The sequence below is a fragment of the Fusarium tjaetaba genome (genome assembly GCF_013396195.1).
Source record: "Fusarium tjaetaba strain NRRL 66243 chromosome Unknown NRRL66243_c0000011, whole genome shotgun sequence".
NCBI classification, from domain to species: domain Eukaryota; kingdom Fungi; phylum Ascomycota; class Sordariomycetes; order Hypocreales; family Nectriaceae; genus Fusarium; species Fusarium tjaetaba.
In genome coordinates this window covers 104,790-128,932 of record NW_023501207.1, presented here as the reverse complement: position 1 = coordinate 128,932, position 24,143 = coordinate 104,790, and the positions used below count along the sequence as shown (strand labels likewise).

At 47.9% G+C, this 24,143-nt stretch overlaps 10 protein-coding genes across 10 annotated transcripts; 5 read left to right on the top strand and 5 right to left on the bottom strand.

The window, feature by feature from the left end:
* Positions 1 to 96: 96 nt before the first annotated feature.
* Positions 97 to 1,283, bottom strand: FTJAE_398 (poly + rna export; the record flags this gene model as incomplete). The annotated part of the gene is made up of 3 exons (XM_037350335.1): positions 97 to 451; positions 505 to 968; positions 1,083 to 1,283. The coding sequence occupies 3 exons, from the start codon at positions 1,281 to 1,283 to the stop codon at positions 97 to 99; spliced, it is 1,020 nt and encodes a 339-aa protein (XP_037212516.1).
* A 543-nt stretch (positions 1,284 to 1,826) lies between these two features.
* On the bottom strand, positions 1,827 to 6,269 carry FTJAE_397 (uncharacterized protein; the record flags this gene model as incomplete). Its single annotated transcript, XM_037350324.1, has 4 exons — positions 1,827 to 3,502; positions 3,909 to 4,684; positions 4,738 to 5,933; positions 6,102 to 6,269. 4 exons carry the CDS (start codon positions 6,267 to 6,269, stop codon positions 1,827 to 1,829), a joined length of 3,816 nt encoding a protein of 1,271 aa, XP_037212515.1.
* Positions 6,270 to 7,011: 742 nt separating this feature from the next.
* FTJAE_396 (c6 transcription) lies at positions 7,012 to 8,697 on the bottom strand (the record flags this gene model as incomplete). The annotated part of the gene is made up of 2 exons (XM_037350313.1): positions 7,012 to 7,815; positions 7,864 to 8,697. The coding sequence occupies 2 exons, from the start codon at positions 8,695 to 8,697 to the stop codon at positions 7,012 to 7,014; spliced, it is 1,638 nt and encodes a 545-aa protein (XP_037212514.1).
* Positions 8,698 to 9,681: 984 nt separating this feature from the next.
* Positions 9,682 to 11,096, top strand: FTJAE_395 (LIP-domain protein; the record flags this gene model as incomplete). The annotated part of the gene is made up of 2 exons (XM_037350302.1): positions 9,682 to 10,312; positions 10,375 to 11,096. 2 exons carry the CDS (start codon positions 9,682 to 9,684, stop codon positions 11,094 to 11,096), a joined length of 1,353 nt encoding a protein of 450 aa, XP_037212513.1.
* A 505-nt stretch (positions 11,097 to 11,601) lies between these two features.
* On the bottom strand, positions 11,602 to 13,547 carry FTJAE_394 (xylan 1 4-beta-xylosidase; the record flags this gene model as incomplete). The annotated part of the gene is made up of 6 exons (XM_037350291.1): positions 11,602 to 11,916; positions 11,967 to 12,343; positions 12,490 to 12,711; positions 12,764 to 13,171; positions 13,229 to 13,315; positions 13,367 to 13,547. The coding sequence occupies 6 exons, from the start codon at positions 13,545 to 13,547 to the stop codon at positions 11,602 to 11,604; spliced, it is 1,590 nt and encodes a 529-aa protein (XP_037212512.1).
* A 587-nt stretch (positions 13,548 to 14,134) lies between these two features.
* FTJAE_393 (Unsaturated glucuronyl hydrolase) lies at positions 14,135 to 15,833 on the top strand (the record flags this gene model as incomplete). Its single annotated transcript, XM_037350280.1, has 4 exons — positions 14,135 to 14,194; positions 14,247 to 14,411; positions 14,461 to 14,663; positions 14,720 to 15,833. 4 exons carry the CDS (start codon positions 14,135 to 14,137, stop codon positions 15,831 to 15,833), a joined length of 1,542 nt encoding a protein of 513 aa, XP_037212511.1.
* A 119-nt stretch (positions 15,834 to 15,952) lies between these two features.
* On the bottom strand, positions 15,953 to 16,882 carry FTJAE_392 (fumarylacetoacetate hydrolase; the record flags this gene model as incomplete). The annotated part of the gene is made up of 3 exons (XM_037350269.1): positions 15,953 to 16,537; positions 16,601 to 16,678; positions 16,727 to 16,882. The coding sequence occupies 3 exons, from the start codon at positions 16,880 to 16,882 to the stop codon at positions 15,953 to 15,955; spliced, it is 819 nt and encodes a 272-aa protein (XP_037212510.1).
* Positions 16,883 to 17,287: 405 nt separating this feature from the next.
* FTJAE_391 (2 3-dihydroxybiphenyl-1 2-dioxygenase) lies at positions 17,288 to 18,397 on the top strand (the record flags this gene model as incomplete). Its single annotated transcript, XM_037350258.1, has 2 exons — positions 17,288 to 18,183; positions 18,241 to 18,397. 2 exons carry the CDS (start codon positions 17,288 to 17,290, stop codon positions 18,395 to 18,397), a joined length of 1,053 nt encoding a protein of 350 aa, XP_037212509.1.
* A 580-nt stretch (positions 18,398 to 18,977) lies between these two features.
* FTJAE_390 (salicylate hydroxylase) lies at positions 18,978 to 20,596 on the top strand (the record flags this gene model as incomplete). The annotated part of the gene is made up of 6 exons (XM_037350247.1): positions 18,978 to 19,088; positions 19,159 to 19,343; positions 19,411 to 19,577; positions 19,634 to 19,949; positions 20,007 to 20,088; positions 20,153 to 20,596. The coding sequence occupies 6 exons, from the start codon at positions 18,978 to 18,980 to the stop codon at positions 20,594 to 20,596; spliced, it is 1,305 nt and encodes a 434-aa protein (XP_037212508.1).
* A 1,646-nt stretch (positions 20,597 to 22,242) lies between these two features.
* On the top strand, positions 22,243 to 23,809 carry FTJAE_389 (cutinase transcription factor 1 beta; the record flags this gene model as incomplete). Its single annotated transcript, XM_037350235.1, has 2 exons — positions 22,243 to 22,341; positions 22,394 to 23,809. 2 exons carry the CDS (start codon positions 22,243 to 22,245, stop codon positions 23,807 to 23,809), a joined length of 1,515 nt encoding a protein of 504 aa, XP_037212507.1.
* Between the last annotated feature and the right edge of the window lie 334 nt (positions 23,810 to 24,143).

The window sequence follows — 24,143 nt, the reverse complement described above, 5'->3', positions numbered from 1 at the left end:
TGTTGCCTTAGCCCTCTTACTTTCCATCTTTTCTCTTCCTTTTTATATCCTCCTCCCTATATACTTAAGTCTATTATGTCTTCCCAAATTCCCCTATCAGTTCTTCCTTCTAGGTTTCACCTCGTCCTCCGCAACAGGATGTAACATCGTTTTATTCGGATAATCCGTCGTGTTTTTCGCATAGCCCATGGACCAGTCATAGCCCACGGCGTACGCAAAGAGACTCCCATCGTAGCTAAAATCAGTTGATGTGATAGCTCCGCCAACGAACGGGAAGCTTCTCAGACGACAGCGAGCCATACGATCCCAGAAGTTGAACGTTCCGTCAGATCCAGCAGTACTAAATGTAGTTTGATGCTTCGGATGAAAACGCACGTCGTTGACGGCATAGATTTTGGTGACTTTCGGATCATCGGACGTGTCTCGGTGACATCGGAAAGTGAACTTAGTCCTAGCACCCTGTTAGCTACCAGAGTCGGTCATCAAGAGAAAGACACCCCATACTTTTCATCCTTGCCATCCAAACCGTTCATTGCACACCTTCCTTCGATGGAGGCTGTAGCCCAGCCTTGGCCATCAGGAAAAGCTGCTACAGCCTTGGTCTGGTGCGATAGTGGCGATGTCGTGTTTCGCGCAAAGGACGTCAGGTCGGAGCGCAAGTCGACAAGATGGATGTGTTTCTCAGCAGTTGCAATGACAAGCAGATGCGCTGCTGAATCCACACAGTAGATGCGGTCGGCGCACTGGAGAGTTGCGAGAGGCTTTCCCGTCTGTCGTAAATCCCAATACTGAACAGTCTTGTCCCAAGACCCACTCGCGAAAACAGGAGCAGGGGATGAAGGGATGTCGACAAAGTTGACGCAGCGCACAGGCGCAGAATGCTCCCCAACTACAATAGTTTGTCCAGTAGGAGGATGAAGAAGTCGTACATTTTTATCCGCACCACAAGCCGCAACCATTGTTCCATCCTGGGTTTATATGTATGTGAGATGACTATCGTCAAGAACGAAGCTAAGGAGTGTGCTCACCTAGACGCATGGAATGCTCGTATCGCTTATATGCTGCTTGGGTTAGAAACTTACCTTAGCCCAGTCGCAGCTAAAGACGGGGCCGTCAGCGCTGAGGAGAGCGACGCCAGCGGCCGAGCCATCAGCCTTGACGTCATAGACGCGCATTTTGCCGTCCCAGGACCCAGCAGCCAGATAATGAGCTGTTGGAGACCAGCGGATAGCCGAGATGGTGTCGCTAGCGTCGGCAGGAAGAGTGAGATCCTTCAACGCCATAGTGCAGGATAAATAATAGGTAAAAAAGAAGTCGCTTCGATAATATGTCAGATGAAAATAAGAAAGAGAGAGAAGCTAAAAAAAAAAAATTAAATAAATAATTGATGGCTTAGAAATAATCCTTATGTCATGTGATACAGATCGGGGTTAAGATGTATATCCGGCGGTTATCTACGGAGTAGGTTGTACGGCATTCACCGATTCGGTTAAGCCTAGCTCACCAGCTGCACTTGCTTCTAGCCAGAGACCGCATACGGTCTAACCAGACTTGATGTATATATCTGCCAAATTCTCCTGACTGGAGGGCAGAAAGGGGCCAAGCGATGTAACAGCCATGAATTTTAAGAAACAGTCCTCGCAGGAGGGCACCTCAGGATAGCCCCACCAGGTCAGGATGAGTATTCTAGGGTGCACGACATATGTTTCCAGGAGTATATGAGTACGCTGTATACCCGGTAGCCTATGAAGCTTAGTACCACGAAGCATATTATGAAAGACATGGTAAATAGACAGAGCGTTCGGTGTGAAAGTCATTGTTTATCACTATCGCGAATAGACTATGAGATTTAGAGAAGGGTCGTGTCGCCAGAGCACCCTTTTTACACTGCCACGTTCATCGACACCGAACTCTATCTTCCAGAACAACGGATCGTTATCATTTCCCAATACCCATCTACCCCGGCGTGACAAGTCGTTCCGTGGTTGCAACCACGTAAAAGTATCGCCATCATAATGCGTCAGCTTGTACCTTTCCGAATCCATTCCCTGGAATGCCCAAAAGAGCACTCCCTCTTTCGCAGTGACCACAACGCTGAAAACGCGACTTTCGTCTAGATATTTTCCTATGTAAGACTCCAAAGATCTGTGAGGTTTGATGGTCTGTGGTTGGACTTGCATGAGACCTTGGGCAATCCGGTCATACCAACCCAAGTTGATAGCGATAGACGTCTTTGCGTATGTTGCAAAATCGGTGTGGTCTTCGATCGGAATATCCATGATCTCTTCGAGTACCATTTGTGAGACCCAGTCAGGCACATCCGTAAGTGAGAGGCTGTTGCTCATGACCAACACGACGGTTTCCGTACGCGGAATCAGTATAACAACCACAAGAGCGCCTGGGAGCGTGCCTTGATGGTATAGTATCAGCTCGTCAGCTACTCCTTTCACAATAACCGGCATGCCATGTGGCATTAACCTGCCATTCAATCCGATGTGTCCCATGGTGTTGGGCAGTTGCACACGCGCCCATCCCAGTCCATAAGACACCTCGCCCCTCTCGGTTGAGAGCATTGGCACATGAGGAGACATGATCGCCGATACCTGCTTCAGAGGGGAGCCTGGTGTAGAGGTTTGGCCTGTATGACACTCATGGTTGAAGCTCTGGATAAAGCAGGTATAGACTTTGATCAAGTCAGCAGCGCAAGACCGTAGTCTGCCGGAACCGCACCCGATACCATCCATACCAAGCTTAGGTCTCGGTATAGACCACGGCGTGCCATCATCCAAGGCGTTATAGGACTTTGTCACATCATCTGCGTCGCTGGGCGGGGGTCTCATGAAGGTTCTTCGCAAGCCGAGCTCAGTGAAGACGTGCTGCTGGAGGAAGTCGTCAAGAGGAGTGCCGCTGAGGCTTTTGAAACCCTCATCGCAGGCGTCATAAGCAGTGCTATTGTATGCAAACGAACCGAGGTTCGTGGGGACCAGAGTCTGGTGATTAACGACCCGCATGCAGTCGTCTTTGCTAATCAAGAGGTTGCCCTCACAACCACCAACCAGGTTTCCGCAGGATGACATACCACTACGGTGACTGTAGAGGTCCGCTAGTGTTGTGTTGTTATACAGATCAGTGTCGTTTGGATGAAAAGAGGGTGTCGCGTCTTTAACAAGCATCTCCCACGATGCAATGCCGTCGTCAACCAATATGCCCATGGCCGCGGCCGACAGGCCTTTGGCGAGTGAACATACTGGAAATATGGTCTCTTCTGTAACTTTAAGTCTGTTCTGGAGGTCTCGAAAGCCGTAGTTGGCGTGATAGACAGGCTGATTCTTGGTCGCGACCGAGAGGCTCAAGCCTGGCGTGCCACTGAGCTTCATCAACTCTTGAATAGCAGGGCCAAAGGCATCAAGCTTGCGAGGTAAGTCGTCCATGGCACTTGTAGGCGCTGAATTTAGCTTCAATACAGCCAATCTCGATCGGTAACTGGAGTGCTCATTGAACTCTATATCATTGAGTCTATAGAAAATGGGTGGAGGTAGATTTCGGGGTCAGCCCGACAGCTTGACCGACGGGGTTAGTCACGAAAGCCCGCACGCAGAGGGTAGACCCCGCTTCCAGCCTTCAGCCCTAATGTCTTTTTGTTTTCTAGAAAGTATAGAAGCTGATGAGGCCAGTAGGTTATCCGACTTTATTTCCTCGCCAAATAGTTACCGGCCAGGGTTAGACCTCTAACCCAAGCAGTTCGCGTATGAAATGATATCTACACGATTAGGAAGATGGTACATCATGACTACATCAGTCTCCAATATACGACCGACTCAACATACTGACGCGTTCGGACGGAAGAAAAGTCTGTTCCGAGAGATCATAAAAGTCGAGACAATTCCCCGCCATATTCATATCCGTACCGACCACTTCTCCCATGTCATTGCCCGCCTTTGCCTGCGCGGCGAACATTGAATCATGAGTTGCGTTGCCCATCTGGAATGACAGCGGAAGTGGAGGGAAAGCCAAAGAAATGCTCTCGGGCGACTCTGTCTGAGTACCATTAATGCCGATTTCTCCTTCTAATGCGCCTGGTACTGTTACTTCAGTCGAAGTGCTCATCCTTTGAAGCCCGGTATTACGAAAGCTGACATCTGCATTTCTTGATGAGGGAATAGTATCTTGCTTCTCGGCAAAGGCTTCCCGAATGTCGACCGAGCCAGAACCTTCAATGCGAGCCTTCTTGAGACGCGAGCAAAACTTGGAAGCCAGATTGGCTCGTGCTGGAGGCTGCTCCCCGTTCCACCTACGAGATATCTCCTCGAGGCTCGATAAAACGGAGTCAAAAGATGAGGTCAGAGCGGACTGGTAATATGCGGCATGGGTCAGCAGCATCTTGCCGCACACGAAGAGGCAAAAGGAAAACTGTGGACTAATAAGCACATTTGAGTGACCAAGGAATTGCTCTGCGATCGTGGTAACCTCGTCAGCCGCGACATGGCAAGTCTCTGCACTGGAAGCAGAAGGCAGCCTGACAGGAAGAGACTGCCATTCTGCTGGTGGATAAGCTAAGCCCTGGTGTAGGAGGACAACGGCAGTGTTGTGCGCTATATGCGCAAGTACCAGATTGGGATCCAAGTTGCCGTCATTGTTGAATTGGCAAGCCTTGCGCCATTTCTCGGGGAGAAAGAACTTCCATCTTGTCTGGTCAGCCCAATGTCTTCATCACCTGTATGGAAAGGGAGCACATACTGTACGAGTCGCAAGTCCAACTGCTTAAATCTCATAAGCCACCTCTGAACTTCTTGGACCTCCTTGAAATCAACGCGGTATTGGAGAAAGAACGACGTGACAAGACTCAGACTCTCCGTTGCCTCTATGCAAAAGGCAAAGCCTCCGAGAGAAGCCTGCCCATCTTCGGTTTCGCGAGTAGCTGGCAGATAATCCTTCTCGCGGTCGTGGGACCGAGTTGAGATTCCAAAGTACGGAGTAGGAGTCTGGCTTGGTTCCCCAGTCTCCCATATAGCGCCTTCGCAAGGAAGCCTCCTCGTGACATCAGCACTGGTCAACGATAGGTTCCAGCCAGTACAGATACTACAGAAGCGGTCCATGAGAAAGACATTCCAGAAGATGCGGCGCCGCTCTTCTACTTCGGCCCATGTTGGCGCTGGGGGGAGGAAGGCCACTCTCTCGATTAGAGCCTTTGACCTAGACTGATGTGACTGGGTCTCCTCCTCCTCAGTGCTCAGACGTAGTTGTTCAACGGTTCTAGACATGCTGCCGACTATGGACCATGCCGAGGGACCTCTGCCGCTTCCAATAATGTCAAATGCACAAATTGTCATTGCTTGCAAGTTCTCGACCGAAAAGGACTCCATACTCGCAAGTATGACTGTCTGCCTACAGATAGTGGAATATTGAGTACGGAGTTCTGGAGCATTCTGTAGCCGTGGGTCATCTGAGAATCGTATACACAGAGACACTATAGCATGCAGTATTGTCGATACTCGCACTCTTCCTGCGGGATTAGACAGTAACCCTCGGAATGTTGTCTGATGTAACATCGGTATCCAAGGATGGATCTGGTTGAAGTATATGTTGACCATGGAGTCTACTAGGTCGTCTGGAGGGAGTGTACCCAGGCTAACGTGGTGTTGAAGACTTGGGGTATTTTTCGGCGGGTGTGTATGTGTCCCATCGAAAGTGCTTCCTGGTTGAAGTCCTTCCACGACCGAATCGACTTGTTGACCGATTTCCGATAATGGTAATTCAGTGAGATGTCTTCGGACATCAGATGCCATCTGCTGGATCGAGATTTCTGGATGGGAGTCTGGGGTTTGCCCGTACTGCTGGTTATTTGGCTGCTTGATGCTGTTCCAGATCTGCTGCCAGAGAACACCCTGACCAAGAAACATATTTTCCAGCGTCGCTACCAGCAAGTAGGTCAGCTACAAGGATTGAGTAGGTAGATTTGCTTTGCTGCCTACCTACACGCTGAGTCAATGTCTCAATAGCCCCGGCCCGCATGCCCGGCTTTGACTTTTCCTGGTCGTATATGCATTCGGCGCCTTCGACATATCAGTCGGGTAAGGTCTGAGGGATAGATTGAGATTTACCGAGCTTGATACAAGTGCCGCATGGTTGATCTCTCGAGCACTTTGCCTTTCGCCTGCGACATAATGAACACGACGGTCCTTGGGGGTCGTCTTTGCTGGTGCGCTTCCGTTTCTCAGGCCGAGGCTCGTCTGAACGGACTCCATTGACGCAGGGAGGTGACTCTTCATCGTTGTCTTGCTCTGAGTAGGGTTGAAAGGTCATGCTTGTAATCGACTGGTCGCGATAAAGCAACGTTGATAAGCTTTCATGTGCACGCGGCGTTTTGCAAACATGCGAGAGGACAGAGCCAGAGGAATTGGACCCGTAGGACAATCAACAAGAGTGACGTGACGTGACTTGTCCCATGGGGCCCCACCGCTCGTTAAGATCGATTGAGTTTAGTTTTCGTGGAGAGGAGTCTGTCTAATCTCATTGGGTATCGGAAGCGGGATAAGTCTCGGAAGTGAGCCCGACAGCCGTTTAATCTCCAGTCAGAGGATGTCGCATTTCACAGATCTATAACAGTAAAATACTCCTAATGCTTGATTTATAAATGCGAGTTACTGGTCATCTTAGACCTGTAGTCACTATTACCTACCCTTTATCTCTATAATGTATCTGTTTATATATCTGCTTTACTGTTTCTCTCGGCGCTAAACTGAATGGGCTTCATGATCCATGTCTCAAGCGGAGGCTGTCGCTAAATACGATTGGGCCGCTTAGTTGCGGAAAAAACGGAAAAGCGGGCTCGTCGGAGTAGGTCCGTTATTTAATCCGTCGTCAGTCAATCTTCAGAGTGTAGGGTATTGTCGCAATTAGATTTCTCTTTACTGAAATTATATATCTGAGCCAGTTCTTTTAAAGGGTAATGTATAAAAATGATATAATAGATAGAATTGTCTTATAAAAACTTCTAATATTATTATTAAATTAGGTAACTAAACTCCTTATCTCTGTTGTATCTATTGTAAGACTAGCTTGTTCCTTCAATACTGCAGCTGACTTGATTCCAATAGCTCTATTCATACGTGCAAGAAAGGATTCGCAGACAAGTAACTGCTGGGATGTCGCGCGCTGGCAAGATATAATGACTTTCAAGGGTTGAAGAATAATTAGAGCCCCAGCGCCATCATTGGGCGTGGGTACAGGCCGACCACTTGTGTCCACCTCGTCTAAGGCGTAGGGAACACATGACAGCATATCGTCAATTGTTACGCGAACATCATGCTCTAGAGCGGGAAGGTAGTCGGCCCATCCACCGCCAACAGCGCATTCACGTCTAACGTGCTGTTGTACCCTTGCTTCGAGATATTCCAGCACACTTATCAAAAGAATCAGACGCGAAAGCCGAATTAAGATGATCGTGCAGGCAGTCTCGGGGTCGTAGTAATGCGACCCCGTGGCAACCCTTCCTAGAGCAATAGGTACTGTGCGACCCTCAAACGTGTTTCTCCAGTAGACTGGGGCCTCTTCATCCCAGTCGTCAAACTTATAGAGGGTCTGGAAGCTTTCTTCCAGTAGTCGAGCGTCTAGCCCGTCTTCGTGGGTACACGGTGATAAAGTCTCTGTAAATTGCTGCATACCACGCGTGGATCTAACCAGAGCATGGCGTAAGTGCAGCATCTCCGTCGTCAAGGACATAGCGCGCATCAGCGGATCGAAGAGGCCAAGAAAGTGCTCCATTCCACCAGGGTCGCTATAGGTGTCGTCGTCATGCAAAAATGAGTATACGTGCTGCAGAGTTTAGTGAAGGCCCTAGACTAAGGGAAGACAGGAGCCTACAAGTCGCAGAAGCGAAAGGACATAGAGCTCGAAGCCACGACCGGTTGCAAGCTGCTCAAGCCCTCTCGTCTCTAGAAGAAAATAAAGCCCGGATGCATGCTCGCTGGGGTCACCAAACCCTTCGCCGCTAATATCCTTGAACGTGCAGAGCAAAAGGACTGCAGCAAGGACTTTGTCATCGGTGACGCCCTGCCCAGAGGATATGGTATCCTGCAGCATACCAATAGCTCGACCGTAATTACGATATGATTGCACACGAAGCCTGTCGCATCCAAGCTGGTTGTAGGCAGCCATCTGGGCTACACTCAGGGTAGTGACCTCCAAAAGGCCGTGGCCATCGTGGGTCAATATACTGGGGAGGCAGGTCATGTTGCTCGGATAACTATCCGCCCTATTGCGGGCTACAAAACGATGGATAAAGTAACTTAGGGAGGCGCGGTCATCATCGCAGAGATCCATGATAGGAAACCTAATCAGCCTTGTGTTTTGAGAGTGCACAAGTCTGGCCAGTTCCCAGGCACGTCCATTGCCGTTATCGTTAGTCTTTCCGTGTTGCGGCGAATTTGATGATTTGGACCGGGATAGACCTGGGGAGGCTGCCTTGGAGCTTTTGAAACTAGAACCTTTTAATGGCTGGCGAAATGAAAACTGGTCAGTATACCCCGGGCAAGGTAAACCGTGGACATAGCAGCGATTGCAGGTGGGCTTTGTCTCATCGCACTTGAATCTGTCAGCGATAGTGGAAACGTCAAGCACAGTCGAACGGCTCCGCACCTTGATCTTGCGCTGCCGACAGCGGATGCAGCCTGTGCTGAAACGGCCGGGAAATACCATGATGGTTGGATAGAGCTGGATAACAGCTGTAGCTTTGTAGATGGATGCGAAGGATATGAGAAGGACGAAACTGAAGGCGAAGGTATTGGAAACGCGCCTTGAAAAGTGGAGGCTGTGAGAGGAATGTTGTTTTGTGGGGACCCCGGTTTCTCTACCGAGGAAAAGACATTAAAGACCCACTTTCTAAATTAGACTAAAAGGTACAGAGTAGATTCAGGATAGTGAATCCGGCGTCTAGCCTGACTGCTTCCCTGCTTTTTGGGCTCCTGGAGTATGCCCCTCCTACATGGAGCTTGTTACTGTTCTGTAACTTGTTCGGTAAGTTTCCGACATCTTGTTTGAAACGAAGTGTAGAGTCTTGATTTCCCCTCTTATATGCGCATGAAATACTACCTAGTCTAACACTAACGGGAGTTCAGGAATGTAGTAGCAGGAGTGATGTGCGGGGACCCCAGATTCTCTGCCGAGGGAAAGGACATTATAGACCCACTGTCTAACTGTCCGTAGACTAACAGGTAGATCCATTGTGCAGGGACAGCTAGTCCATATTTAGATCCCCTTTGCGACCCTGTCATCGCTATCCAATAAGCAAGCCTAGCTAATCCCTACATGGGAATTCGGGGGCCGCAATGACCTCCAAGCTCATATATTGCCGGCCTGATATCCTGGCTTAGCTCATGATTCTACAGCAAGATAAAGTTTCTCACGACCTTACTATTGACTTCTTGTTCTTAATCAAGTAAATAATATTGGAAAGGCCTACTGCAATACTCGGCATTCCTCGTCAACTGAGACATACACATTCACCGCGTCGTACTTCTGTCCGCTTCATGTGATTTCGGTTCAGTCGGAGGTATCCAGCACTTAGTAGGCGTCGACGGAGTATATAAATCACCAGCTCGCTCTCTGCTTTCTACACGACTTCAAGCTCTCAACTTCTATCTCTCAATCCTTCCAACTCACCATCTTCATTCACCATCCATCATGCTGTCTACAGTATTCACTTTCGCATTCCTCCTTCCTCTAGCAGTAGGGGGCCTTGCGGCTCCTTCAGTCCAGGAACTCGCGCGGCGCGCAGTCACGCCTCCCTCAGAGGATCCCTTCTACAAGGCTCCGGCCGGGTATGAAGATGCCTCTCCGGGAGATATCTTGGCATACCGCAAGGCACCAGCCAAACTTGCTGCCTTCCAGGCCATTCCTTTGAACGTGAAGGACGTATGGCAAGTCTCATACAGAAGCACCGATGTTTTTGGAAACCCACAGGCTTCTGTTAGCACTATTATCATTCCTTACAACGCCGACTATTCCAAGGTCATCTCCTACCAGATCGCCGAGGATGCTGCGTACATTAACTGCTCTCCTTCTTACGTCTTGCAGCAAGGCACCAACACGACTTATGCCGGTACTAGCAGCATAGAGGTTCTCCTCATGGCTGGAGCCCTCAGACAAGGCTGGGTCATTAGCTCTCCTGACTGGGAGGGTCCTCAGTCAAGCTTTATCGAAGGAGTGCAAGCTGGACAATCCACTCTAGACTCCATCCGTGCCGCCTTGAAATCTAACAAGTTCACGGGCATCAAGCCAAGCGCGGCCGTGCAAATGTGGGGTTATTCTGGAGGTCAGTGCTGCATCGCAACTTGTGTGTGATTGTGCGAGAGACTGTAATTAACACTGGGATAGGTGCTCTTGCTTCAGAATTTGCTGCAGAGCTGCAGGCCTCTTATGCCCCGGAGCTCAACATTATTGGAATGGCAATTGGTGGCACTACGCCAAATGTTCAGAGCGTCTACAAGACCATCAATAACGGTCTTTTTGTCGGCCTTAGCTTCGCCGCTCTCGGAAGCCTCACCAAGATTTTCCCAGATGTCAAGGTTGCCATTGATGCTCAACTTGTCCCTGCTAGGAAAGACGCTTTCTATTCATCTCTTGAACGTTGCTTCTATGATGACGTGGTGAGCTACGCGTTCCAGAACTCAACTACCTACTTCAAGACGGACATCCTCAAGGATCCAACTGTTTCTCGCTACTTGAACAGCAACTGCAACCAAGGCACTCATGGCACCCCAGGCATGCCGATCTTCTGGTACAAGGCGCAGAATGATGAAATCTCTCCCGTTGCTGACACAGATGCGGTTGTGAAGACATACTGTGACGCTGGCGTGTCTATCACCTATGTTCGGGAGGCAGCTGGTGAGCACTTCACTGAGGCAGCCCTTAGCATTGGCGATGTCCTCAATTTTCTCAAGGCTCGTTTTACCGGTACACCTATCTCTGGGTGCACCACCAGAGACGTGTTCTTGAGCCCCTTATCATCCCCCGAAACTGCTGCGACGGCTGGCACCTTTATTGTCGGTACACTACTTAGTCTGCTCAGTATTCCTATTGGCCTGGGTAACCTTTAAGCTGACTAGGTTAGTAAAGCCATGGTCTTTAAGTTCAGTAGCCTAGAACTTGGCTATTCAAAGTTGGGGGAACATGTCAATTAGTAGCTAGAAGTGCTAGGTTCTGCTATAGCCAACTATATCACAGCATAGTGGACCTTCAAGCAAGGCCCTCACTTTCACTATAATTCTGCCTCCAGGTCGCCCCCAACTTCATGAGATGATTAGCGTAGCCCCAGGCCAAGATTGAGATTGTATGCCATGACATTTTTTAGTTGGCCAAGCGGCGGATGAAAGCTCTGAGGTAAGCTCTGTCGGAGAATATACAGTTGGTATGAGCGGAGCCGAGCTTACTTTAGCGCAGCTGTCTTATCACCCTCAAGCTCGCTGGTGAAATTAGCTGGTTGGCATATATATTAGCCATGATCAGATGCCAGAACCTAAGTCCAAGGTAAAGATATTTAATTATAAGGAGACAAAAGCGAGTTGAATCACATAGAGATTTATCAACACCAGCTTTGGCCTATCACCTCTGCCACCGATCGTAGTCAGGAATGTTCTCCTCGTGAAAAGTCTCCGTGACCTTGTTGAATCCAACTCGCGGTCCATTGTGCGGCCAGGGCTCTCCGTCTCCAGTCGCAAATATCGCCCAAGATGCGCCCGGAAACACAAACCAATTTGGCGGAGCAAAAGCTTGCCAGGATGACGCTATTGACGTCACGTAGACCGGTGCTTCCTTTCCGAAACTGTAACCAAGTCGGTATTCGAGGGGTTCAGCTTTGATGTGTAACCTGAGACCACCAGCAAGACCGTTTGATTGGTTGAGTGGAGTTTGCCAATACTGTCGCAATTAGCAATGGACTTGCGTATAACTTAAAAGTGGCAACTCACCTCCTGGGTGCCATTCTTGTTGAGTTCAGTATAGAGACAAATACCGGTAGCATTGACGCATCCCCGAATCCCGATATCTTGATGCTGGAACTCGGAGAGATATGAAGAGATTCCGATATTGTTTCTTGGACCTAGACCCCCTTTGAAGCTGGAGAGCTCGGCTGAAAACGTCATGTTGAGCGACTTCTGCTTGCGTAGCAACGCTGCTGGGGTATCACGGTCACTGAGGCCAAAGACATTGGGATTCAGTACCAGATTCCCCCTTTCTAACTTGTAGTTCTTGGTATATGGTACCCGAAGTTGATACCACGACGAGTCGAGTTTAGAGAGAGAAAAGCTGTCGGCCCATTGGCGAGGAACCTGCCTTGGGCCAACCTCTGGTTTTATTTGCTTACTGAGTAGAACAGGATCGCCTTGGTTGAAGACTGGTCACTCATCCTTCCAATAGACATTCACCATAAATGTCTCTCGGCCTTGAAATGATTAGAAATAGATTAACCTATAATTGACGGGGTGAACGTACCAAGAGGAGATGATCCGTTGATGTTGCGGCGAGCTAAAAAAGTCGCATACCATTGTCCGTCTTTCGTCTTTGTTAGAGTGGCATGCCCAGTAGACTGCACAGTGAGATTGTCAAAACCCCATTGTCCATTATATAGTAGAGGGTTGTAAGGCCCAGCGATAAATGGACCATATGGGGTCTTGCTTCTTGCAATGGTTGATCGATGCAGTTGATCCGTACCACCTAGGGAGCATTAACGCTTACGATTGTTCAAGACAGGATCAAACATACGTACCTTCAGCAATCAAGAGATAATACCACCCATCCTTATGATACATCTTGGGTCCTTCAGGTCTGGCTGTCGAATTGTGAGGCAAAGTCCCGTTCCACAGACTGACATAAGGCCCCACGCAATCTCCAGATGTCAGAGACACTTCGCACTGCGCGATACCCCAGAGTCGACCTTTGTTGTTGTTTGGGGCCATCAGGTTGAGATATGTCTTCTTGGTCACAGGGTCTTGGAAAAGCTCAGGATCGATACCCCATGGCTCAGCCCAGACAGGATCAGACCAGGTGACGAAGTCTTCTGAAGAGATGAACCAGACACGAGGCCAGACACGGGCTATGGGATCATAGGTCCAACGTGTCATTGCTGAAAGCCAGAACTTGCCATCGATAAAAGAGAGACTTGGCGCCCAGGCACCTGTCTGTCGAGTCAGATATTTTGCATCGCAAAAGGGAATTGGATCGTGATGTTTACCTGCTCCGGTGGGCGTCCCATAGAGCTGTAGTTGCTCTGGTCGTGTCAAAACATGAGATTTAAGCGTCCAATTTGATAGATCCTTGCCTTGGAATTAATTAGAAAATCTGGCTAGATTAAGAGATACATTAAACTTACTATGGTAAATGGGTATACCTGGCCAGTACTCGAAAGAAGAAGTGGCGATGTAGTAATCGTCGCCTACAGTCAGGATCGCAGGATCTGGATTCCACCCACTGATGATCGGATTCCAGATGGCTTGAGCCACTGGTTGGAATAAGACAATCCAACTGCAAAGAATACGAATTAAGGCATACATGGTAGGTACTCAGAGTTGTTCTAAAAGAATGTAGGGTCTGATGCCTTGAAATAATCAGCGTAGGCTTGGGCTGAGATGAGAACTGCTTATCACGACTGGACTCAATCAGCCAAGTGGCGGGCGCTGGTTCCGAGGTGGGCTTATGGTATCTTTTCCCCACCGTTTACGCATGGTAGTAAAACGGTGGTCTTGGTATACACGATAGGGCTGGCATCCGTCTTCGCAGGTTGATGTATTCGCTAACGGGATAATCCCGAGACCTTTTCCGACAGCACGTCAGACCTTAAGCCTGGGCTCCGCTGGATACTGAAAGGCCTGTAATGAAAACAAGAAAGTTAAGCAAGAGCTTTAGTGGGTCCTGTGGGCAATGGCATATTCATAGAGTCTCATCCACGCTTACGGGATATCATCCGACATCTTCTCCGGTCCAAGTTAGAATATCATGCTTATCCAGCTATCAACCGAGTAGGCATTCTTTAACACCAAATCAGTTGCTCTCCTGAAATAACGACCTTCTCTGTAATAAGCGACTTATTGTTTTCCTCAATAGCTGTCATTTTGATCCCCACGCCCTATTGCTCGCAACGATGAAGCTCTCGGAAACGATGCAGCCTGATGAGATATTAGCGACGAAGCGGAAGCTTCCTGTGCGTATCCCTACATAATTGGGAATTGAGTGAATCACTAATCGATAACCAGATGTCGGAGAGCCAATACATGAACAGAGCGAAGAGAAATGGGGCGGAGAGAACAAAAGCCGACGCGAAGAAATCGTTGTCTAGTGAATTCAAGCATCTTGAACTTCTGTTCTCTCCGTCCGTTGAGATGAAGATATGGGCCGTCGCTGAGAGAAGCCTCAACATGGTATGTCCATGCAGATTAAAGTGAAGTAAAAATTTAACACTCAAACCAGCCAGAGCCGCCGACTTGGTTTCCGGAGTACACCAAACCAGGAAGCACCGAGTACGTCTACATAGATGCTTCGTTCTGGACCTCGGGCTTCTTTCCGGGCTTACTCTACCTGATCATGGAGCGTAGGAAGAAATTCCAAACTGAATTACGACTTCTTGGGCTTTCGCGACCAGAGCCAGACTTTCCTCATATGCTTCAACTCGAGTACTTCTCTCATACCTATCTATGGTCAACAAATTTTGCTGATAAGTGATTGTTAGATATGTCTCTAAGTGGTGGACGGAGAGTCTTCACCAGAACGGGTCTCTTATGGGCACGCACGATCTGGGATTCATGATCTGCCCCTGGACCCGCTTACAGTGGGATCTCCATCGCGACCCAAGGGCGTTCGGTACATTAATGACGGCCGCCAACACCCTAGCAGACCGTTTCTCGGAGAAGGTCGGCTGCATACGATCATGGGATGTGTGTCGAACAAAAGTCTATTCGTTTACAGACCCAAGCAAGGACTTTCTTGTTATTATTGTAAGTTTTATGTCCAAGCAATCACTTCTCTTGATCCGACCAGCATTGTTGACTGGACAGGACAATATGATGAACCTCGACCTCCTCTTCTGGGCGGCATCCGAGGCCAGTTCCCAAGCTGACTCAACTCGCTTCTTCGACATCGCCATGGCCCATGCTCGCACATCGAAAGAATACCTTATTCGCGCCGACTGGTCAAGCTATCACGTTGCCAACTTCGATCCTTCGACCGGCGCTCTCAAAGAGCGTCTCACAAACCAGGGCTACAGCCATACATCGTGTTGGTCGCGAGGTCAGGCGTGGGCCATTGCGGGATTTGCAAAGTCTTATGAATGGAGTGGCGAGACATCTTTTCTTGAAACGGCCAAGAACTGTGCCGATCACTTCCTGAGGAGATTACCTGACACGCATATTCCGCCCTGGGACTTTGACGCACAAGACGAGGCTGGTGCTACTGCGCAACCCCCAGATACAAGCGCAGCCATGGTCGCTGCTTATGGCATGCTGCTCATCCATCAATCCCTCCAGAATCGCTCCGAGCCATCCCCGTATCTCGGCCATGCCCTACGGATAGTAGATGCTGTTTGCGAGAGGCACTTGAACCCTGCCGCCAGTCAGAAACAGGACCTGGGGACGATTCCTACAGTAGAAAATGGCCGCGCTACTGTTGTCAAGTGTGTCGAGACAGCTGCTAGGCTCGGAGATACCATCCTTAATGGAGCAACTATCAACAATTTCGAGTTTGCTCCTCGTCGCTGGGCTGACCACGGGCTTGTGTATGCTGATTACTTTTTCGTCCTGGTTGGAAACAAGCTTTTGGAAATGAATGCATTAAGGTCATTAGCATAGATTGACCATTAGTAGAGATCTCTTGATTTATTGAAGTCTATCAAAAGACCATTAAGTTGATGTATCTAGGGGAGGTTACCAATGTTCGCAACAGTAATGCTTTTGCTTTAATCAACGAACTAAGGCAAAAAGACCATCTTGTTTGTAACCTTCGAAAACCCATCTATCTCCACCTCCACAGTATCACCGTCTTTGAGAAAGCTATTCCTGAAATACCCTACCCCAGAAGGTGTACCTGTCATAATAACTGTTCCACGACGAATAGTAGTACCACGGCTTAAGTGAGCAATAAGCTCTCGAACAGACCAGATCATGTCGCTCGTGCTTGTTTCTTGCACAACCTCTCCGTTGACTATCGTTTTCAGATATAGAGACTGAGGGTCAGGGATTAATTCCGGACTGCAAATAGCTGGGCCGATAGGTGCAAATCCATCGAACGACTTTGCGTAGCAAAATTGACCCCCAGAAGCTTCGGGAAGTTGGAAATTCCTGGCTGAGATGTCATTGCCTGACGTATAGCCAAGAACGTATTCAAGAGCATGGTCCGCAGATACGTCCTTGGCGTCGCGACCGATAACAACGCACAGCTCCCCTTCATAATCCAGATGCGACTGGCAGTCTTTATGTACATGCACATCGTCGAATGGCCCACTCAAAGCATCGGAAGGCTTGGTGAAAATCACAGGATATTTTGGAACAGTCAACTATCAGTGTGAGGGTAAGCCAAGTTGCCGGATATAAAAGTTTGGCTGGGTATTCAAACTTACGTTTGCTTCGGTTGCATGCTTCTGGTAATTCAATCCCACACAAAGTACAATGGGTGTGGACTCAAGAGGGCAGAGCAGCTACAAGACTGAGTTAGTTACATATCTATAAACGAATGATGTGGTTACCTTTGAGACTTTTACAACCTGCTCTGTCGATTGGAAACCCAGTTCTAGGTTGCCAGAAAGCCTTTCAACCTCATAGTTGCCTTGAACGAATTTGATGAGGTTTCCATAATGTTTAGAACCGTCTTGTTCAAAGCGTACAAGCTTTTGAAATACCATTTTAAAAGTATATAATATATAAAAAGATAACACTTGAATATTGTTAATAATAAACGATAAAGAAGTAGGGTTGGTGATTAAATGGGATTTTTCAGTGTATTAGCTTGATATATCTCGCTGAGGCGTCATAAGCTTTAAGTATTACTCAAGTTGATCTGCTGATGTTGAAGGACAAAATAAGCTTTAGTACCTCCCTGTGAAGCTGCAATATGGCGGACCACGGCCTTGAACGGCGAAGCCGTTTTCACCGGCCAAACCCGAGCTTTCCGAAGCCACTAAAATGGCACCAACGTCTTGCTCTTACCACAGATAAAATACCGTAGGTTTCTGAATATTGGCAGTCAATATCCTAGAATCTAATCTCTATTTACTTCCGGAATCAATCCATATCATTACCGTCATAAAATGGCTGACTCCGAGAAAATACAAGTTGTGCGTCTTACTGCAGTGCACTACCAGCACCCAGACCTTGACAGAGCTTCCACATTCCTGCGCGACTTTGGACTAGTCGAGGTTCTTCGCGAGGACAAGCGAATTTATTTTGGTGGGTACGGCTCTGATCCGTATCTGTACATTGCAGAACAGTCCCCCAACGCACGTCGCGCCTTTTTAGGAGGCATTTGGGCTGTTGGTTCCTTTGACGATCTCATCAAAGCTGCCGCCAAACCAAATGCATCCGCAATTCTGGATGCCGAAGGACCGGGCGGGGGAAAAAAAGTCGTGATCATTGATCCAAACGGATTCCCCATAACCTTCATCCACGGTCAAGCTCTGAATGATTTTCAGGGTGATCTGGCGACGCGAGCCCTGGACAAGGTGGCGCCAGTAGCTAACCAAGCAATGGAAAAGCCAAGACAGGGTCGGTTTCTTCGATTCAGCAAGGGGCCAAGCCCAGTTCATAAACTGGGCCACTACGGATACATTGTGCCCAAGGATGACTTTGAAGAGACCTACAGATGGTACACCAGCCTGATCAACATAGTGCCATCTGACTCTGTATACAACCCTGAGACTGGCGAAGATTCCACTTGCTTCATGCATATTGATCTGGGTGAAACCTTTACCGACCACCACGCAAGTACTTTCATTCCCCAAGATTGCCTTGATATACTAACAATCGTCAAGAGCCTGTTCCTTGGTGCAAATCCTACCAACCAGAAAGCTTTTGTCCACCACTCAAGCTTTGAGGTAAATGATCTCGACACGCAAGCTCTCGGGCACAATTGGCTTGCCGAGAAGGGTTATACCAACTGTTGGGGCATCGGTCGGCATGTCTTGGGTAGTCAGATCTTCGATTATTGGTAAGCACTTGTGGTTCTTGTTACTCGCCTCGCTAAGTTAATGTGTTCTGTAAACAGGTTCGATACTTCGGGCAATATTCTTGAGCATTATTCTGATGGTGATCTTGTCAATAACAAAGTACCTCCCACGCGAAGTCCTGAAGCCCCTGACTCGCTTCACATTTGGGGTCCTAATGTTCCTCTTAGCTTTATTACAGGGCAGGCAGATAATTAAAGTCAAAGAATAGAGATAAATTGAAACAAAAAGATAAGCTTTAGTTATTGTAAACTTGTTTATTCTATTAATGATATAGCTATGGATGAAGGCGGCCTATAAGGTTAAGCTTTAGGCTGCAAACACAGATAATGAATGACAACAAGATATTTTTTTCCCTGATATGATATAGAGGCCATTACTGAGTTTGCAATTCTAAAACCTTGTAAATATATTACTTATTGCCTCGTGTCAGAACTTCAGCAAACCTCCAGAGCTTGCGGGGTAATTGTCATTCTACGCAATGGTTATTACTAAACCAGCTTGAGGGATTGGCAGCTAACTAAGGCCTACATCATACTCCTCCTCCCCCGAGGCATCAGCAGACTAAAGCCCGGTCTGCCAAAACAATGTAGTTCACCACGGCAAAGGTCGGCAAACCGGTATTCCGTCTTCTTGATCCTTCTAGCTTATCTCAATCAATGTATTTCCATATTTACGCATCTCACGTCCTTTCAGAATAGGACAGTTCCTTGACAAACTTAATCCGCGAATTAAGATTATTAATCATTTACGACTCGCAAAGTGTAGTATATACAAGATGAAGGTAGTTATCATTGGAGCCGGAATTGGTGGATTAGCGCTTGCTATTGCCTGTCGACAGGAGAATTTAGACGTGGTAGTACTCGAGCGAGCACCAGCCTTAGAGCCTGTAAGTAACTACACTACGAGACCCCGGCATCCTTGCACAGTTTGGCTACTTTGTTACTAAGATATAAAAGATTGGGGCAGGAATTCAAATACCACCTAATGCTGCACGAGTAGCTCGCCAGCTAGGGGTTATTCCCGCTTTGAAAGACAAGGGAGTCATAGTAGATTCTATCGAGTATGTGAGATACTCGAATGGAAAGCCTCTTTTCGGAATGGACCAGAATGATATAATTGAATCCTTTGGTGACACCTGGCTGTGAGTTGAATAATACATAAGCGGTATGCCTATAACCATGACAACGATACTAAACGTTCCCACGCAGTGTCATTGCTAGACCAGATTATCATCAAGTGTTGTGGGAAGCCGCAAAAAATGCAGGCGCAGAGCTACGACTCGGTTCTGAAATGGAAACGATTGACTTCCAAGCATCATGCGTCTATTTGGTGGGTGGTGAGAAGGTGGCTGGCGATGTCATCGTTGGCGCAGACGGTATGACCAGGGATACTGTTCCTAGTATGACTTGTGCACCGCTGACATTGTGACAGGTCTGTGGTCTCAGGCCCGTAATCAACTGCTTGAAAAGGATTCTCCTGCTGTAGAAACCGGAGACTTGGCATATCGATGCACTATTCCCGCGGAAGACTTACAAGCACTCAACGACCAAGCGCTTAATGAGCTTATGCAAAAGAAAACTGCTACTTGTTGGATGGGACCAGGCCGGCACTGCGTTCTTTATCCGTTGAAGGGCGGCAAAGCCTTCAACCTTGTTCTCCTCGGGCCCGATAACCTTCCAAAGGATGTGCGACGAGCACCTGGAAACTTGGATGAGATGAGACGCAGCTTCGAGGGCTGGGATCCACGGTATGTGTAGATGAAATACAATTGATGAAGATCATTGACTCTCTAACATGGCAAAAGGTTGACCAAGATGCTTTCTGCCGTAACATCTGTGCTCAGGTGGAAGTTGTGCCACCACGAGGAGCTTGAGAGCTGGACACGAGTGAGTATTGAGAATATTCCCAAGGTTGTTATTACTTCATAGCATTCTGACCAGTTTTTTCCAGGAGTCTGTCGTGCTGCTGGGTGACGCTTGCCATCCAACCCTTCCATATCAAGCACAGGGTGCTGCAATGGCAGTCGAGGACGGGGCTGTGCTCGGCAAGCTCCTTGGCTTGCTAGACAAGTCCCAGCCACGTATGACTGAGCTTAGAAACCGAGTGCCAGAGATACTCAAGGTCTATGAGAGTTTACGAAAGGCGCGGACTTCGGCCAATGTACAGGGGGCAGCCTCGAATCGGCAGACTTATCACTTCCCAGACGGCCCTGATCAAGAGGCCAGAGATGCTTGGATTTCATCCTCGAAAAGTTCCCCTTCGACATATACATACGCCTTTGCTGATCCCGAGTATCTGAGGACTATGCTAGCTTTTGATTGTATCGCGGACAGCATCCGTGCATTCAAGACTTGGGAAAGCAAGCAACGAGATCTCCTAGTTGGGAAATTATAGGTAGTTGTCGCCAACACAATCTGCATGTACCAAGAAGATCATCACGTTTGCAAGAATTTAGCTATGAATTAAGATATCTAAATGAACCTCTGGCGGAGATTTGAAGCTGAAAGTACTCAAGACCGCATATTGATAAACTAGCTGCTTGACTTCAAAATCACTTAAATGACACAAGACATCAGTGCTGAGCTTAAATCAGCACATAGAACCTAGTACTTCAAGGTTCAATCTGTTCAGTATTCACTTCTGAAACAACAATCAACAAAACCGACAGCTGTCCATGCTGTCATCCAGTGTTCAGGTACCAACCTACTCAACCTTTCACAATGTCAATCAATTCAACGTACTTTGATTCGTCGTTCCTTTAGTGGGGACGGCAAAACCGTGTTTTACCGCCCTGTCTGTTTATGTTATGACAGGGGATCCAGACGCTAACCTTAAAACTTAGCACTACGCTAAGGATCATATGGCGGAGTGGCCGGGAAATCAGACTGGGCAAGCGGACTGGACTACGGACGACGGCATAAGCGTGTTGAAACACGAGGCGAACAGATCTGAACAAGAGGTAATCATCTCAATGGGGAATAGTTCCGATTGTGGGAAAAGGCACTAATGTAATTATTTTGATATGCAAGATTGAGGTTGAATATTCGAGGCATGCTCTCATTCAACTTTTTACCCCTTAAGCAGAAATCTTCCTTCACACCTAGTATTCCATCACTCTTCTCGACAATTCAATGAGCATTACAATGACAGATATCATGCGCAAAAACACAAGCTGCTCGATGCCAAGAGGCCTCATCTTTAAACCCTACAACAAGAGGCCTCGCGCTCCCCGGGCATGTCTGACATGTAGATCACGCAAGGTCAGATGTGATGTGGTCCGGGGTTGGCCATGCGGAAATTGTAAATGGAGTCAATGTGAATGCAAAGTCCCAAGCCGAAGTAAACGCTCAGGTACAAGCTCTTGGTAAGACACTCGTCCTGCCTTTCCACTGCCTCGGCAGTATGAAGCTCTCACTTACATATTCTTGGCCACAATAGGGACACCATCGCACCCATCAAAATCGCATCCATCAAAGGCTTTAAATCTGATGGGATAAGTACAACTTCAAAGTCTGAAAATCGGGCTCGAGACGTAGGCAATGATGCATTTATCTGTTCATCCAGCCAACATCAAATGAACGTTTCGAGCCCGCGGCTATCACCCGAAAAGTCCTGTGCACAAGATATGACCTCTATTTGTTAGTTCAACACCTCAAAACTCAACTTCACTTCTGATCATTTTAGCTTCGGGTTGTGAGGCATCTCTGTCTGCAGCAAAATGCGCCGATCCATCCATTCTAAGCTTTTTACCTACACCATCCTCTGTTATATCTGGAAAAAGCACAGAATTACCATCTACCATCAATTTGGAACCTTTTATTGTTCCAATACATAGCAGCATGCGAATAAACGACATTCAATTTCTTATGTCCAGGGGTGCTCTTACGCTCCCTGATCCGCAAGTGAGAGACGCTCTCCTCCGCTCATTCTTTACACATATCCATCCGTTTATGCCTATCATCGACATAGATGAGTTTCTTAAGGCTATAAGAAGTGATGGAGGGCATTTAAAAATTAGCCTACTTCTATTCCAGGCCGTCATGTTTGCTGGGGCGGCGTGCATCCCGATGTGCTATTTGCAAAAGCTTGGATTCGATTCTCGTAAGGATGCACGCGAAGAGCTCTTCACGCGAGTTCGAGTAAGCTTAGATCTTCTATTTCTCCGAGGCAATCTATAACTCTCATTTACAGTTGATATACGATTTTGATTATGAGACAGACCGGCTTGTACTTGTTCAATCCCTCCTGCTAATGACTCTATGGTACAAGTCTCCGAATGAGCATCGAAATACCTGGCACTGGGTTGATGTTGCTGTGTCCCAAGCCTTTGCCGCCGGTCTCCATGTAGAGCCAGACAAAGCCAAATTATCTCGTCAACAGTACAACTTGCGCCGAAAGATCTGGTGGTCATGTTATTCGACTGACAGACTCATATCTCTCACATTAAAACGACCTCCAAAGATTCGAGCCGGCGACTTCCAAGTCTCGATGCCGGAAGAAAGCGACTTTCAAACCGTAACACAGCCAAAGGGTGGCTACGATCTATTACTAACTTTGTGTCCTTACGTTTCAGACGACGGTTTACGTTCAACACTGGCCAGATTGTTCATTGATCATGTGTGCCTTTGTCACCTCATGGACCCCTTTCTTCGATCTTATCGATCCCCATGGGTGGACAAGGACAACATACTACTCTATTGCGACCCTCAGACAACTGAAACCCTCAGCTGTCAAGCCAATAGCATTGAAAAGCTTTTAGCCTTGAGGAAGCAGTTGACAGAATGGAAAGCTTCATTGCTACAAGTCTACCACTACAACGCATATGCTAGTAATGATTTTGCTTCTACGATCTACTTGCATTACATTACTCTGCAATTTATGTTTCAAACCCTGATGCTGTATACTCATAGATCGGCATTGATCGTTGCTGAGCATGATCAAGACTACGCGGAAATTCAGAAGGCAAAGACGGGTATGGTCGACGCGACAAGAGAGATCTCTAACCTGGCGGGCGAGGTTGTCGAGAGGGGACTTTGTCGATTTCTTCCCGCCTCCGTCTTGGCAGGTGTTGTGCATGCAGCAGTTATAAATCTTCAGAATGCCAGGGACCAAGAAGAATCTCATAAGCGAGACTCGGAAGAAGGACTTATGCAATGCCTCGAAGTCATCAGGATAATGGAAGAAATACATGAGCCTGCCACATTAGCAAAGAACGCTATCGCATGGGCAGCATCGAGGTCTCGAGATGACAGGGAGCTGTCGAATATGGGCGTAAGTCCAGATCAAGACATACTTGCAGATGATCTAGAAACTACTTACTCGTTGCACGGGTCTTCCAGTCTAAATGACTACACCAGCGATGGTCTTGAAACCAACTCCTCCACAATAGCAACAAGCCTGCGGTCTGCAGATCTTGAGCATGTGGAAGAGCTGTACCCGTTGATGATGGCCTGGGGGCTGATAGCTGAGACAGAACCGCCGAAACCGGCAATGAACGCAGAGCTTTGCGAACACAGTACCACATCGATTGAAGGTTTAGGGATTCTTAACGACTTTTCCTTGGCAATTGAGTTTAGAAACAGGTCTTCAGAGACATGCAGCATATAGAATCCCACTTAGGCTACAGTAGTTATATCTTGCCGTGACATGAACGGTCTATTACTACGCTGCGTTACTCTTGTGATGTGACCATGCTATTGTATCATTCAGTCAGTTAGCCGCACGTATCTATACCATGTAGAGTGAAACGATTTGGCTTAGCAAGAATGCTTGTGAGTCTGGCTTGACGGGGTTATAGATAGATTGGCGGTACGGCTGATCTCTCGGCGTTGAGTAGGTAACTGTCCTTGGCTCCTTGCCGTTTTCACGAGCCATAAGTCTACAGTGCACGAGGGGTGGATTATTCGCATGAACGAGCGGGTTAGGGATGATCAAACGAGGA